This window comes from Suillus discolor, assembly GCF_016758755.1.
Source record: "Suillus discolor strain FC423 chromosome Unknown F5147scaffold_4, whole genome shotgun sequence".
NCBI classification, from domain to species: Eukaryota; Fungi; Basidiomycota; class Agaricomycetes; order Boletales; family Suillaceae; genus Suillus; species Suillus discolor.
The window spans coordinates 408,359-422,519 of record NW_024541251.1 but is presented as its reverse complement, the minus strand read 5'-3'; the positions used below and the strand labels follow the sequence as shown (position 1 = coordinate 422,519).

Below are 14,161 nucleotides of genomic sequence, written 5' to 3'. Positions count from 1 at the left end.
GGACGACGCAATCCTCCTAAACAAGTCAAATCCGCAGATAGACGACGCGTCAGCTGGAAACTCATCCCAATATAAAAACACGTACGTTCTCAATCAATTCCATTTCTTTCAGTACTTCTATCCTTCAGATATCGCTCTACCGCGGGAACTGACTTCATATCTTTAAATTCTCTCATAACTGCTTTCTATCATAATCAGCGTCTTCCTTTATGTCACTTGATATCAGTGGTCTCATTGGCGAGTTTGCAGAAGAGTTTTCTTCAGGTGGTTTTTCCGTTTACATGGACGAAGAAGATAGTACGTCCATGGACGTCCTCGAGTCACCCTCCGATGACATTGCCGCGGAACTCGTCTCTGATCGCTCAGCATACGAAAAGCAAAAGGCCACTCTCCAGACTTATATCGATTCCCTCCCTTACGAGTGCGAGTCCATTGATGTCATGCAAGCTAAGCTTGAGTACATAGTTGGAAAGTTGATAGTCTGCGCTAAATCCAAGAATTGGTTGGTCCTCACCACCTGGGATGCAATCCTGCAATGGTATGTCATTCTTATACACAATCTCAAATCACTCACCCCCGCTTCCAGCTGGCTGCAGATGCGGTATCCCATGACGACCTCCACCCGCGCCGCATTGGTCCGCTTCTATTACGAATTATGCCTTCTGCCTGGCATAGAGGTACGGGTCATCCGTAGCTGGGCAGATATGTTGTACCGTCTCTTGGGATCCAAGACCGTTAAACGCAAACTTGAGGCCACTGACCTCCAACTCCCCTGGAAACCCCTATGGGATGTATTGTACAAAGAGCTGTTCCCCAAGAGCCGCCTCGCAGAATTTCAGTAAGTATACCACAACCATGTCCATATGCCGATGTTTAATCCAATGCGTGCAGGGGGAACCGTAACTTAAACAATATATTGCTATATGTCGCGGAGAGCTGTAAGCGCTATTTCCCTGCGACTGATATTCCCGATATGCTCGAGACATTCTTGCCTATCCTCACGCCCGATGTAAGTCCTAGATCTCCTGGGATTGATGACTCAGATTAATGCTACCCAGACTACTTTGACGATGATTCCCGTCCTCACATCGTTCCTTCCGCCAACTCACACGCATATCTACCTTCCTGTGATATTCAGGATTTGGGAAGCTTTCAATTCGCACATCATGGACGATAGGTTTCTCGAGTTCGCCGGAATCCTCGCGGAGGAACATGTCGCTGGTAAGGAAGGACTTGCGGGAGAGGAAGGAGGTGCCGCATGGAAAGATATCGGTATCTGGACACAAGAAGAGTGGTTGATGCTTATTAGTAAAGGAATCGAGTCGCTATGTAGGTTTTTTTAGTACACTTGGTCAAGACCCGCTGACTTCTTGTTACGATAGATGTCCCTGTGGGCAATTCGAGCGTGAGTCATTTCTTTTTCTCCCTTCACACAGTAATATACAACTCAATTGTAGCAGAATATCGCTGCTACAGCTGTTCAGGCAGATGCTACCGCGGCACGCCAAGGTTCCAAGGTCAAGAAAACAATTAGTAGGATCAGTCAGTGTCTTCAGATCTTCTGCGCCACATAATAGTAATTCTGAATTCTGCAGGTTTCCTGGCTAAACTATTTGTATACTCAATGGCCCTCGATGGTCCAATACGCGGAGATTCCGCATCCACTCCTGGGTCTCCCAACAGCCAACCGATGGGATACTTGGCCGGTTCGAAGGCGCTTGACTCATTAGACAAATTGATTACAAGCACAGAATCCTTCTTTCATCCATCAAACTCCGGCCACTGGACGTTCACAGTACGTATCGTGCTGATATAGATGGACTTCTGCTAATATTCCCGCTAGCTCACGAATTTGCTGCAACGCCTTACCGTCGAGTTTGCCGACAGATGGCTTGAAGAACAGCAGCCTTCGTGCAAAACTCCCGTGGTACGTATGACACCAGAGCTCGTTGCAGTAAACTCACGTGCACAATTTAGGCACACCGTCTCACTCCTTCTCTCCGCCGAGCGTTCGTCGATGTTTTACGCACGCCTGCGTTCCTTGCCATGTTTTCCAAGGATTCCTTTTCTATTAGTATGGCACAAGGTGCACTGCGCACTATGGCATTGCTCGAGCCGACGCTCATCATGCCTGAGCTCCTTGAGCGTGCCTACGGTGGTCTGGAAGTGGTAAATGAGACTCACCGCACCACCGCAGTGTTGAAGATGTTGTCCGGCATTTCACTTCCGCTTGTCTCAGAGATAATATGGAGGCCGGGACCAAAGCACTTACTTCCTCTTCTCGAACTCTGCCTTCCTGGCATTGATCTGGTAAGATACTTTACATCCTCATAGTGTGTACTTGTCACTCATCACGTGATGTTTAGAACGACCCTAACAAGACTGTCTGTGCTACTTTATTCATCGTCAGCACCATGCAGCATGTGAAGGTCGGAGATCTCTCCATGCACCACTCTGGTTTCGCGTTGTCTGGAGATGCGCCAGGCGAGGAGCTGATGGAGGTTGATACCGAGGACACCCACATCCCTGAAGGTATCGAAATGAGCCCATTTGTTTCACTGAGCAAGCGAGAAGAGAGGATCCTTGTCCGAGAGAGCACGGCAGGCTTCGCAGGTGTGATTGTTTCCTTTCAGTGAAGGACAGCGACTCACTCCCTAGTAGACTGGGTGACATCCCTCTTTCGTAGAGTTCTAGCTTTATACGAGAATCTCCCTGAGGAAGGTGGGAAGAAGAAGACTACCGGCGGAAAATCGGAAGAGACCGTTTTGAAGTCGATCAAGAGCATGCTTGACGTGGTCACCTTGCACCTCTCAGACCAACTATTCGATCTCGTGTTGAATCTTGTTTTCGACTACGCTGCGACAAACGCGAAGTCTAACGCTATCCGAGCGTTCGGGCAGCTCGTAGCATGCCTGGCACGCGCCCAACCCCAGAAGACGTTGGATAAGTTTTTGCCGTCGTGTATCTCACGCATACAAGAGGAGCTCAAGTATGGAGCTTCCAGCATTAGAACAACATCAACACACGATCTTGTTCCATCTGACACAACGCTGCACTGGAGTGAGTGGCTTAGCTTATTCTTTGTTGGGCATCTAAATGATTATCTTAACAGATATGTCAATATTGCGCGGGTGTCTTGCGTACGGTGCACATGCTGTGAGTGCGATCTCATTCCGTAGCATTTTTGAGTTCCCGAATGCATTTTCAATTCTAGCTCCTCAAGCACAAGGAAGATATCATCAACCTTTTATCATTACTGTTGAATAAAACGAAGAATGAACGTGGGTACACGGGCACTGCTGCGATTGTCACTAGAGTGATGCACGCGCTGTCTGGCGTCTATCCATCTGACAACCGCTTCGTGAATGAAGACGTATGGAATCAGCCTGGTCGGTCACGTCGACACCACTCCGTTTACGCAACTAATTGTTATCCAGAGTTTAACGAGTCGCACAACACTCAATGGGGTCGCCTGTACGAAGCAAAGGATGTCAAGGTGAAATGGCACAGTGAGCATAATATCAATGTGCTTGACGCAACTGCTGACCATGGAACATCAAGTTCCAAGTACTGAGGAAGTGCAATTCATCTTGGACATTTTGGATCGCGTAGCAGCTCCTGCACTCGATAAGATAGAGACCTTGGCGCGGTCTACTCAACATTGGGATGAAGTCGTTAGGAATGACTTTTGCAGGCAAGTTGCAACACGGAGAAGATAGCACTCCATTAACATAGTTTTCACAGGTACCTCTTGTTTGTGAGGTCTATCTGGAGCGGCCTACCGTCATTCCTGAAGGAAGGACCTAAAGATGTAGTGCACCCATGCCTCGATCCAGAAATAGAACTGGAAGAACTTATTGTTGATCATCTTGACGTCAAAGCTGGATTTATTCTCACTGATCTCAACGATCCTCGTTACCAACAAGCCTTGCAGCATCGCATCCGTTTTGGCAACGTCACCCACTTGGCCGCAGTTGCCTTGCGCCAAATCCAAGGAGGTGAAGATCATTTGGATGCTGTCGTCGCCGTCGTGAAGGCCATCGACACTTACTTTTTGGATTACGGGATGAGTCGGGCAGACTTTATCACATTGCAAAAGAATTTTGCACAGTCGAGAGAGTGAGTTGTCCAAATGCAAAGCTTGTCCTCGTCTGATGTAAATCAGGGTAAACCGAGTGTCGGCAAGGCAAAAAGAGAACTCGCGAATTGCGTGGGTAAAAAGAGCACAAGTCTACCACTGTGGCCGGCTCTATATACACGCTTTGTATCGCCGAAGGTCGTCCCTGGATGACACATTACTGAAGGAAGACCTTGCGGAGCTCTGTTTGTCACCATACACGCGAGTGCGACGGTGAGTTCCTCGATGACATCATTCGTTCTTTGTCATAACCAATTTTTCAGCCTCGCTCAGAATGTGCTGCACAGCGCATGTGGTGTGAGTACAAATATATTCTGGTTTGACTGTATGGTGACCTTGGTCCAGTCCTATGTCCGGGCAACAAGATACATCTTGCCATCTATCTTCAATGCGCTGTCGAAAGGCAATGATCCTGATAGGATCAAGGGTGCTTTGTACGTCCTTGGTAATAAAGGCACTGGTATGTGGCTTTACTGCGTCTTTCAGCATGATCTGATTTGATATCCGCAAAAGCCGCGCTGACCATGTCCGGTATGATGTTTCAGCAGTAGTGGGTATAATCAATTCTAACCCCGCGCAGAGCCACCGCTACGACGGCAATACCTGGTTGCTTTGCTAGAGTGCCAGCACGAAGAGAAAGTGAGTGCAAGTCGCAATCTATTGCTCTGAAGCCCATCTAACGTCACCATAGCCTTCGATACAGAAGCTTGTCACCACTTTCTCCACGGAGTGTCTAATACACCTCGGTGAAGAAGTCATAAGGACTTCTTCGTACACAGCCCCTACTCCTGGGATTGAATCCTCTATTCACACTCTTGAAGAAGAGTTCTCGCCTGCTATCATTGATAGCGAGCTAACAAAGGTAGCGGTGGAATGTGCTGCTAAGCGTGCAAAGCGATGCTTGGAGGAGAGCGACAAGACTGTGCGTATCACGCTGTCGATGCGTACATTGATATTGATATTTTGTGGTAGGTCCGCTCTATTCTCGAGATTGCCTGTCGGCCTACTACCCATGTACGTCATTCCTCATTGTCGTCCGACAAATCTAAGCAAGGCTTTAGTGGAGATATGTACACATGGCCATGAAGTTTCTGATGGGCTTCCTCAGACGCGACGCAGTGGCTCCTCCGGAGTTGGTTCGCTTCTTCATGGAACAAACACTTAGCCCACAACCAGGAATAAGGGCTAGTGCTGAGCAGTATGTGCTTTAATCAAACATGCATCACGTCGATTCATTTTTTTTACAGGGCAATCGTGAAGACCGCCGTTCTCATGAAGATACGAGCATACGCCAAAACTGATGATGAGCTCTGGCTCTGCAAATGGCAGAGCCCCTTCGCGAGGACTATTTCCATCAACAACCCACCTGCTTTCCTTGAGCAACTATACCAACCCATTAATGAAGTCGAGTGAGTTGAGTTATTTGTCGTGCAGAATTTCTTGCTCATGCGCTTTATTAGCGGCTTTTATGTCGACCTGCTAGACACTGGCTTTTTGGCTTGGACGAAGACCATCAAATGCTATCCTGTGAATCTGACCAACTCAGTGTCATGGGACTTGGCGTCAAGACAGTGCTTACAAGCCATGCGTAGCTGTATTGGAAAAGGATATTTTGCTCAGCTCGCAACATTGTGGAGCCAAGAGTCCAGCAAGGCGTCTGGCTCGCCGCATCTTCACGCAGAGAATGTGATTTTTATGATTACTCTAGGTCCTCGTCGTTCACTTTTCCATCCATGAATTCGTTGCTGACCCTACTGCAGCGAAATTGTTCAACGGCGAACACATGCATTTAATTCTTCCAATTGTCGAGCCATTGATGATTGATGCGGATAAGTTCAAGCAGGCGGCTGCGGCTGAGATATTGACTGGACTGTTGCGCGGTATTCTTTCTGTTCCATACCATCGTATTTACATCTGATGGCTTCATCATAGGGTCCAAACACTGGCCCAAGCAAACGCGAGAGGAACTCTGGTCTTGGCTCACGCCGCGCTTTAACGTGATTTTCACTCAGGCAAAGCCAGACACTGTTTCATACTGGACTTCATTCCTAGAGGTATATTTCTTCGCAGTTGTATCGAGAAACGTCACTCATTGACTGCCCCAAAGCATACCTTACTGAACCTCGACCCACGTCGCTTCCAGCCTTTGGTAAATTGGATATTATCCCTCCATCTTGACTTTCAGGGCGACTCTGCGTTTTCCAGCAAGTTTGTTTCTTGTCATCAGCCCTGTTGTGCTCATTGTCTTGCAGTGACGAAGGCTCTTAATGTTATCGTTGTATTTATTGATTCTGTCGGTGTCCGGTTCAATGGCGTATCTGAGAAATATGCTTCGATTTTCTTCGACAACGCGGACTCCAACTATGCGGAGGTATTTGCTTGATACGGATATGCCACATCCGTGTGTCTCATATCTTTTGATGCAGATAAGGACTTCGATATCCAATGCCCTGTGTCTGATAGCCAAGTATCAATGGAGACCAGCATATCCCTCTGTGGATGCTCTCCTCGCGGCATGCGCAGAGAGTCCAGATCCACTCCGAATCAGGTATTTCCCCTCAAGTAGTCTCCGATATGGCACTCAGTTTCTATTCCTTTTCAGACAAGGGTTTTTCTCTTATCACGTACAATCGATCATCGATAATCTGCCCAAATGGAAGGATGAACGATTTTCTCCACCTCGAGTTTCACAGTCCCGGGTGGGTAATAACACATTTACCGGAATTCTCTTTCTTACGTTCATCTTCAGTATGACAAAGTCGGCTTGACCAGTAGGCTTCGCAATTTTTTCATCTGAAGTTTAAACTGAGACCTGACAGTGCTGCTCTGGTTATGGGTGTCTCTTCATAGCCCTGAAGCTTGTCTTGTTCGTCCTCATGCCATGGCTCTGCTGTTTGTGACCCATTCATTTTACTGTATTTTGCTAAAATATATTTAGACCTGAACTCTTGAGCATGTCAGAATTGAGCGACAATCCGGAACTTCAAAAGTACAGTAGCGCTGTGCTTCGTGTGTTTTCCTCGGGTCATCTGCCGCCTTCGCTTACGCACATCGTCCTGGAGAACCTGGTTTCGGCCATTCAATCATCTGAGGTACATTCATTTACCTAAATAAATAAAGTATTTATCTGGAATTTTTCTAGTCATGGCGAATTCGATTGCATGCATTGCCTGCCTTGGTCGTTTTCTTCTATCGGAACCTCTTGACGATTTCATCTAACGGCGTACTCAAAATCATGGATGTATTACTCGATTGTTTATCAGATGAGAACGTCGAAGTTCGAGAAATGTCGTCGAAGACCCTGGCTGGAGTTGTAAGATGCTCACAGCGGCAGAATATAATTCCACTGAAGGTGTGCGATGATAGCCTCCGTAAATTTCCACTGAATAAGCTCCGTTCAATTCAGAATCGTTTCATATCATTAGCGCGCAGCGTAAAGCTCCCCTCGCGCACACACCATGACTATGGAGAGTCGCTTAGGAAGTTACATTCCGCTATCCTTGGTCTATGTGCCCTTATTGAGAGTTTCCCGTACTCTGTCGAGCCGTGGATGCCGTCCCTTACAGAAGGTCAGTGGATGTTGTGAACTTTTTTGTCTGAAACTCATGTCCGCTCGCTATAACTCTCTTACTATTTTCGATCATCTTCGTCAATACAGTCCTGGCGAGACACGCAACAGATCCGCCGCCGATCTCGACGACGATTCGTCACTGTGCTTCTGAGTTCAAGAAAGTAAGTTTCTTTCCTATTGTATACTGATTTGACCTCACGAGCATTATTTCTATCTAGACTCACCAGGTAAATTGCTTCCGCGATCAATGGCAATCTTTGTCGCGCCTTACCATCGATTTTACAGGATACTTGGCACAAGGATCAACTAGCCTTTGACGAAGATCAATTGCAGAGCCTCTCTACGATGCTCGTTGGTACTTCATATTGTGGGTTGATTGCGTCTGTTATTAGGGCTTTGGCTAATCAACGGCCATATCTACAGACGCCTAGATAAATGTTTCATAGATTGGAATCGATCCGCGCCTCCGTCAGGACTCAGGCCCATCAGCAGGATGTTCGTATTACATCGCCGTATCGACTATGTACAAATTAGGGCACATACTTGATGTTCGATTTTAAGTATCAGTTCTTCTTCCAAGAATGTTTGTGCTATCGATGATTAATTCCGCCCATGTCTGCGATGGTTTGGCCAATTCAGTATCGGCAGTGTCCTCTACTCCCGCCTGTATGCTCCTGCCGAACAGGTGCAAGGCTTTGTGTACCATCAGATATAGCTTCATCGCAGCTCATTGAAAAAAAAAGAAGTTTCAAGGGTTGTCGGCTCGTAATTCATCGGCTCGGAACCACATAATGGGCCAGTACGTGTAACTCCTGGCGACAGCCCATCAGCGCGTGTGTTGCACGTGTTCCGGTCATTTGAATTGGTGCCTTGAAAATATGCCAAGTCGGCTGACGGTATGATCGATGACCGAGCCCATAGTATAATCATTCAAGCCGTTAGAGAGGTTTCAGAAAGGCCCGAGTCTCGTCTAGATCCTCATGCTTTGTTCAGGGTCTGGTTCATTATCGTATTTATACATTTCACGACCCATAAGCTTTGAACTGATTAGAATTGCAGCATACGCGACGCATAAATCATGCGGTCATAGGAAGGAGCTGTAGAAAGCGCTTCCCGTAACTTCGAGATATTAGCGGCATTATGTTCATATCGCGATGGAGTTATCTCTGAGCCAGGTCATCATCGATGTAAACTGATTTGAAAAGATAAATTGATAATGGTCCGAGTTGACACATACTGTGCGCTTCGTGCGCACGTCTTCTGAGGCGTCACGGTGATTATCTAGCCGGATTATAGCGCCATCAGCAAGTCAGAGGAAGGTTCTGAGGCACGGTAGGAAGTGCGTCTGATTCATCGTTGCAAGTTCTCGTGAATCGTGCCCCAGAATTCGGAGCTGATACGCGAAAAGTTGTGGTAGATTATGCACGTTCGATGGTTAAGTTAGCCTCTACTAGTAGCAATGAACACTACGCCTGCCTTTTTAGTGCTAAAACTTCCGAAATTCCAATCAAACACGACTGTTTCGTGGCCCATCTTAGTTTCTGACACAAGTTCCCCAGATTTTGTCCGATGATATGGTCGGAACGGCGGTTGATGCAGATGAGTCTCATAATATTATTAAAGCAGTTAAAGTGGATTTAACGGAACACAAATAGCACCCGGTATATCAACTCACGTGAAGTGGCCCCATGGGCAAGCTAAGGATGCCTTTGACTCGGACGCCGACGCAGGAAATGGAAGTTTGAACCCAATTCAAAGACGATAATAACACCGATGAATAGAGGTGATATCGTGAATGGGCGCAAGGACGCAAAGCGTGGCGATCACGGACGGTGCATGCTTGCTTCGTATGACTGTTTTGTGAGTGCTAAAGGCGGTCCTTGAGGCTATTTCACAGAGCGGCGAACCATGGAGGTGCTGCGGCTGCATGGCACACTCGTGGGACAGCATCAACACGTGTTGGGTGCAGTGTGTTACTTTGGGGTTAGTAACCCTTGAGTATTTTATGAAAGTTTGGTTTTTGGAAGGTGTTCCGAGTAATGGGTTTGGTTCAATAGAGTCTTGACATCGTAGCAAACGATCTGCAGCTTGATCATCGTATTGATTTTCCGGGTCATCAATTGCGATGCACGTGTACTTGTACCCAAAATTAAATTTGAAATTGGAGTCAACGAAAGTAGCATGCAAAGACACGTTATATGGCCTCGAGGTCCGAATTAGTTGAGGAATGATTGGGGAGCAGAGAGGAGTAGAATGGATGGATGGATTGTTGAAGGGCTTGGTTCAAGTGGTGTAGCTGTACGGCGTTGTCAGGCATAAGCCGATAGTTACGACATCAACAATGTAAACCAGTGCATTGTGAACCAAGTGAATTATAGGCCCTTGGTCTAGTGTTCGCTTCCAGCTTTTTTTGTTTTGACCACGACCTTCCACGATCCAGGTTGTTATTTTTTCCTATATTCTAACAAGGCTTATTGTTACTAACTGCAAGTTTACTTTAACAGTATCTAATAGTTCTCATTTTTGAGTCAAGGGAGCGCCCAGTCACATCTCCAAACCTCATTGCACAGGGCTCATTATAATTATTGGCAATCGCCGCCGCAAGAAGGGCACGTTGCAATCAAAACTCCTTCGCAAGGTCAGTCAGGGCTCCTCCCCTTTGCCTCATTTCATTACCATAACCTCCAAGAAGATCTAAAACCCTCGACCTCCACCCACTTTGCCTCTTCAAACTCTTGACCTGGGTCCTGATCTTCAACACGCGACCCCGGTCCTCACGACCTGCTCACGCCTCGTTTTATTTCATCTCACTTTTTATACCTATCTTGTGCTTTCTCTTTAGATCTTTACTGCTTGTCTTCTTGCATTCTATCCAGCAAAACGTCGACGGCGGTCTCTATCTATCAACTCACTTAGCAAATCGTGCTCTCAACATCGCATCACCTATATCCTATACTCCATCGCATCTTTGATTATTCTCTCATACCGCAACGCACGACACATTTTTATCCAGCAATCATCGGTCGCTCATCAGCTTGTTAATTAACTGGTGAGTAAATTTCTTTGCAGCGTGTTTTTGCTTCGCTGACAATTCCCATTATTTAAATCAGATTTAAATGCAAAAGGTGGTCACCGCTACTACTGCACCCACACACACTTTGTACTTTGCACGCGAATCAGGCTCAAGAAAACCCATTTCAGCTCGAGCACAATCAACGGGTGCACCTGGTTGGTCTCCAAGCCCCCTTGAACATCATCACAACTTGAACTCAGACTTCACAGCCGAAGTAAGCCATACGCTATCTCTCACTAGACAACCTTCTTACCTCGTCCCGTAGACTTGGAACGTTTCATCTGCGCAAGGCTCACCACCGTCCCTTTCATCCTACATCCCACGTCCAGCTTCAATTCAAAAACCTCTAGCAATGCCTGTTCGTACAAACCTCGTAGACATGTCAAAAACCGAAACTTCTGGCCATCCGTCTGAGCGTGTCCCAAACAACGCTCAGCGATGGCGGCTAAATGCTTCGGGACAGCTTGTCGATCCAGACGCATCGCTCGACTGGGACCTTGCCCAAGACATTGCCAGGCTGAAGCTCGGTGCCGTAGGCGACATTGGAGACGATATACAGGGCCGACTGGGGACTTCTCCTCAGTCCAAGCTAGGTGCTGCGAATGTAGCACCATTCAACGATGCAAGTCCGCTGGAAACGGCTTCTGACGTCAGTCTTGACTCCTCCCCCAATACCTCTGATCATCAAATTTCACCATCCCACTCTCGCGTGTCGTCCACTGATACACTGGAATCTCACGAATCTATCAATTCTTCGGCTAGTCATACCATGCGCGGGCAGCCCCAGCTGAAGATAGCAACGGGGAATGACGGGAAGGAGCGTCCTCATTCCTTCAGCGGTGGACTATCGACTGCTGATTTGCGTCGCCTAAAGCAAGCAGGGGAGGAGCATGTACATTCCGTGGCTGCTCATCCTTGGTCGTCCGCTGCTTATCGGGACCGCGTTGGTGGCGGAGAAAAGCCTTTTTCACCTGAGCAGCCCCAGTACCCATCGCTGACCAACGCATCATTTGCTCGCGGACAACAGCAATATGACTACCGTTCTGCCCAAGGTAATGGAGACTTGCAGGGCGATTATGGCGCTCAGCGCAGCTATTTCCCGCAACCTTCTGCCCCCAGTGCCGCTGCACCACACCACTTTCTCCAAGGACGCCCGGCGAATGGAGTTCAATCTACCTATCGTCAGCCTCAGCGAGGTTACCCTCCACAACCGTTGGTCCCAAGCCCAACGGGACTTGCCTATGGTCCAGCACACGTTCCTCACCTGTCACTCGGTAATACTCAGCAACTCTATGACATGGTTCTCCCTACCGGAGACAGTCATCACCCGGCCGTTACTCGTGTGCAGCAACAACACAACGTTTTCCGTGGTGCTCATCAGCACTCCGCCTCGGACCCTTCCGCTCTGCGAGATGCTGCTACATTAGCGCTCCTCAGCAACCAAGCAGTCTTCGCACAGGCGACTCATGGAATGTATCCCCCCATCCACCCTGGCCTCTACAATCAATTCTACGGCACTCCGGAATCATACCCCTCGGATCTGGCTGTCGCGGCCATGGCCAGCCGTCTGCAAACCCATTTCGCTAGTCCGTATGGAGCGTTACCAGCTCAAGGCCTGGGGGTAGACCACTCCAATGCAGGATCTGAGAGTCCTTCGCAAAACACCGGTGGACCGAGTGCTAACAATCGTAAGCTCGGCTTGTACAAGACTGAGTTATGCAGGTCATGGGAAGAGAAAGGCTCGTGTCGGTACGGAGCGAAATGTCAGTTTGCCCATGGAGAAGATGAACTTCGGAACGTTGCTCGTCACCCCAAGGTAGGCACTCATCGATGCCTGTGATACTGAGTATTGATATCATTGCATTTCAGTACAAAACAGAAATCTGTAGGGTAAATTTTCTTTTTCTTTTTTTTTAGGGTGTTTTTCTGATGATAGCAAATAGACATTCTGGGTGTCGGGTGCATGTCCATATGGGAAACGTTGTTGCTTCATCCATACCGAACTACCGGTCTCGGGCATCGCACCGGGAGCTGAGGGTATTCCTCCACCTTCGGTCACTGCAAGCAATCGTGAGCGCTCGAATAGCGACCCCAACGAATCATCGATATCCCTTCTTCAGCGCATCCAGCGTAAGGGTGATGCAACACCAGTGGATTCATCCCCGCCTTCGGGTAACTTCTTTAATTCTCGACCTCCCTCTGGCTCGCTTCGCGTTGACACGTCTGCTCTCAATAATATTACGAAGCAGAACAAGTCAGCATACCCTACCTTTGCCAGCAATGCGTTGATGCTTTCAAGTTCCGAGCAGACACCTATGAAGTCTCCGGTTGTTCCTCTTACAGCGGGTCCTGATTTGGGGCGGCACAACAACGCACGCCTGGATATCGTAGGATACAGCCAGGTCAGTATGTCGTGGCTGTGTAGAACCTATTTTGATCCAAGAACACTTTTAGCAACGTCTTAACAGAACGAGCGCTACGGTGCCCAACGCCAGACACTCTTTCAATGGAACGGATGTAGATCTAGATTTCTCCTCGCCGTCCACGCCTTCTGCCGCAACCCCCACAACGTCCTTTGCACTCTCGCAAGCCGATAGGGTATCAAACAATAATGCTGTTCCACGTGCACACGTTAGATCTGGGAGTGCTGGAAACTGGGGCAACGTTACTCGTAGTAGCAACCTGGCCGGTGTGCCCTCATACCCACAGGCCTCAGGAGCCGGGGAATCTAATTCTCCGTGGGCATCAGGTGACCTCACTAGGCTCGGAGAAAACTGGATGTAGATGCATCGGATGTCGTGTTTGAGAACTTCGCCGCTTGGTCGGACGCTTTTATGTGATGCTTGTCTTCGTGGCTCCCGTAGTGACAGTGGAGTTTACGAGACATTTGCTCATCTTCTACCTTACTTTGTACAAAAAGCTTTTGTATACCTCATCTTACGTCTTGTTTTCATGTGCCCCTTGTCACGCTTCTGATGATGATATGTTTCATGACTATCTCCGTGTGAACGTACACCCCCTCCATCTCCTCTGGTCATCAAATCTGCCTTTGGCTTCTCTTGCAGCACATCGTGATCGTCGATTGGTGAACTCTCATGTCGTCTGAAAGAATTACGTGCTGAGCTAGAAGTCATCTTGCGCATGAACTAGAAGTCACCTTGTCCACCAAATGGCAAAGACAAGCTCGAAGGCATTTACTACACGTTGATGATAAGCCTATCAGCTAACGCCGTTGCGATCAGGCCGCATCATATCAGGCAGGGCAACATAACAATTGCAAAACCTGAACCTTCCAACTCAGAACTTTGTAGTCAATTCAAATTCACCAAGCTTCCCCTGCAGCTGGCGCTCTGCACCACTTTCCCTATTACTTCGTGAA

General features: G+C 48.0%; 2 protein-coding genes across 2 annotated transcripts; both read left to right on the top strand.

The window, feature by feature from the left end:
* Positions 1-3: 3 nt before the first annotated feature.
* On the top strand, positions 4-8,364 carry F5147DRAFT_669069 (uncharacterized protein). Its single transcript, XM_041435420.1, has 42 exons — positions 4-81; positions 250-538; positions 587-838; positions 892-1,009; positions 1,059-1,329; positions 1,383-1,405; positions 1,458-1,542; positions 1,596-1,795; positions 1,844-1,927; positions 1,978-2,310; positions 2,367-2,613; positions 2,662-3,060; positions 3,113-3,156; positions 3,215-3,389; positions 3,438-3,509; positions 3,562-3,694; positions 3,745-4,119; positions 4,166-4,351; positions 4,402-4,435; positions 4,484-4,598; positions 4,652-4,669; positions 4,719-4,777; positions 4,830-5,060; positions 5,111-5,152; positions 5,200-5,336; positions 5,386-5,547; positions 5,599-5,846; positions 5,899-6,018; positions 6,071-6,192; positions 6,246-6,342; positions 6,391-6,509; positions 6,565-6,686; positions 6,741-6,837; positions 6,888-6,909; positions 6,958-7,030; positions 7,077-7,230; positions 7,281-7,490; positions 7,545-7,707; positions 7,797-7,870; positions 7,928-7,936; positions 7,995-8,076; positions 8,133-8,364. The coding sequence occupies exons 2-42, from the start codon at positions 282-284 to the stop codon at positions 8,138-8,140; spliced, it is 5,772 nt and encodes a 1,923-aa protein (XP_041298419.1). The 5' UTR covers positions 4-81; positions 250-281; the 3' UTR covers positions 8,141-8,364.
* Positions 8,365-10,545: 2,181 nt separating this feature from the next.
* Positions 10,546-13,626, top strand: F5147DRAFT_251607 (uncharacterized protein). The gene is made up of 6 exons (XM_041428838.1): positions 10,546-10,758; positions 10,820-10,996; positions 11,048-12,598; positions 12,652-12,672; positions 12,726-13,184; positions 13,237-13,626. The coding sequence occupies exons 2-6, from the start codon at positions 10,826-10,828 to the stop codon at positions 13,564-13,566; spliced, it is 2,532 nt and encodes an 843-aa protein (XP_041298418.1). The 5' UTR covers positions 10,546-10,758; positions 10,820-10,825; the 3' UTR covers positions 13,567-13,626.
* Positions 13,627-14,161: the final 535 nt, after the last annotated feature.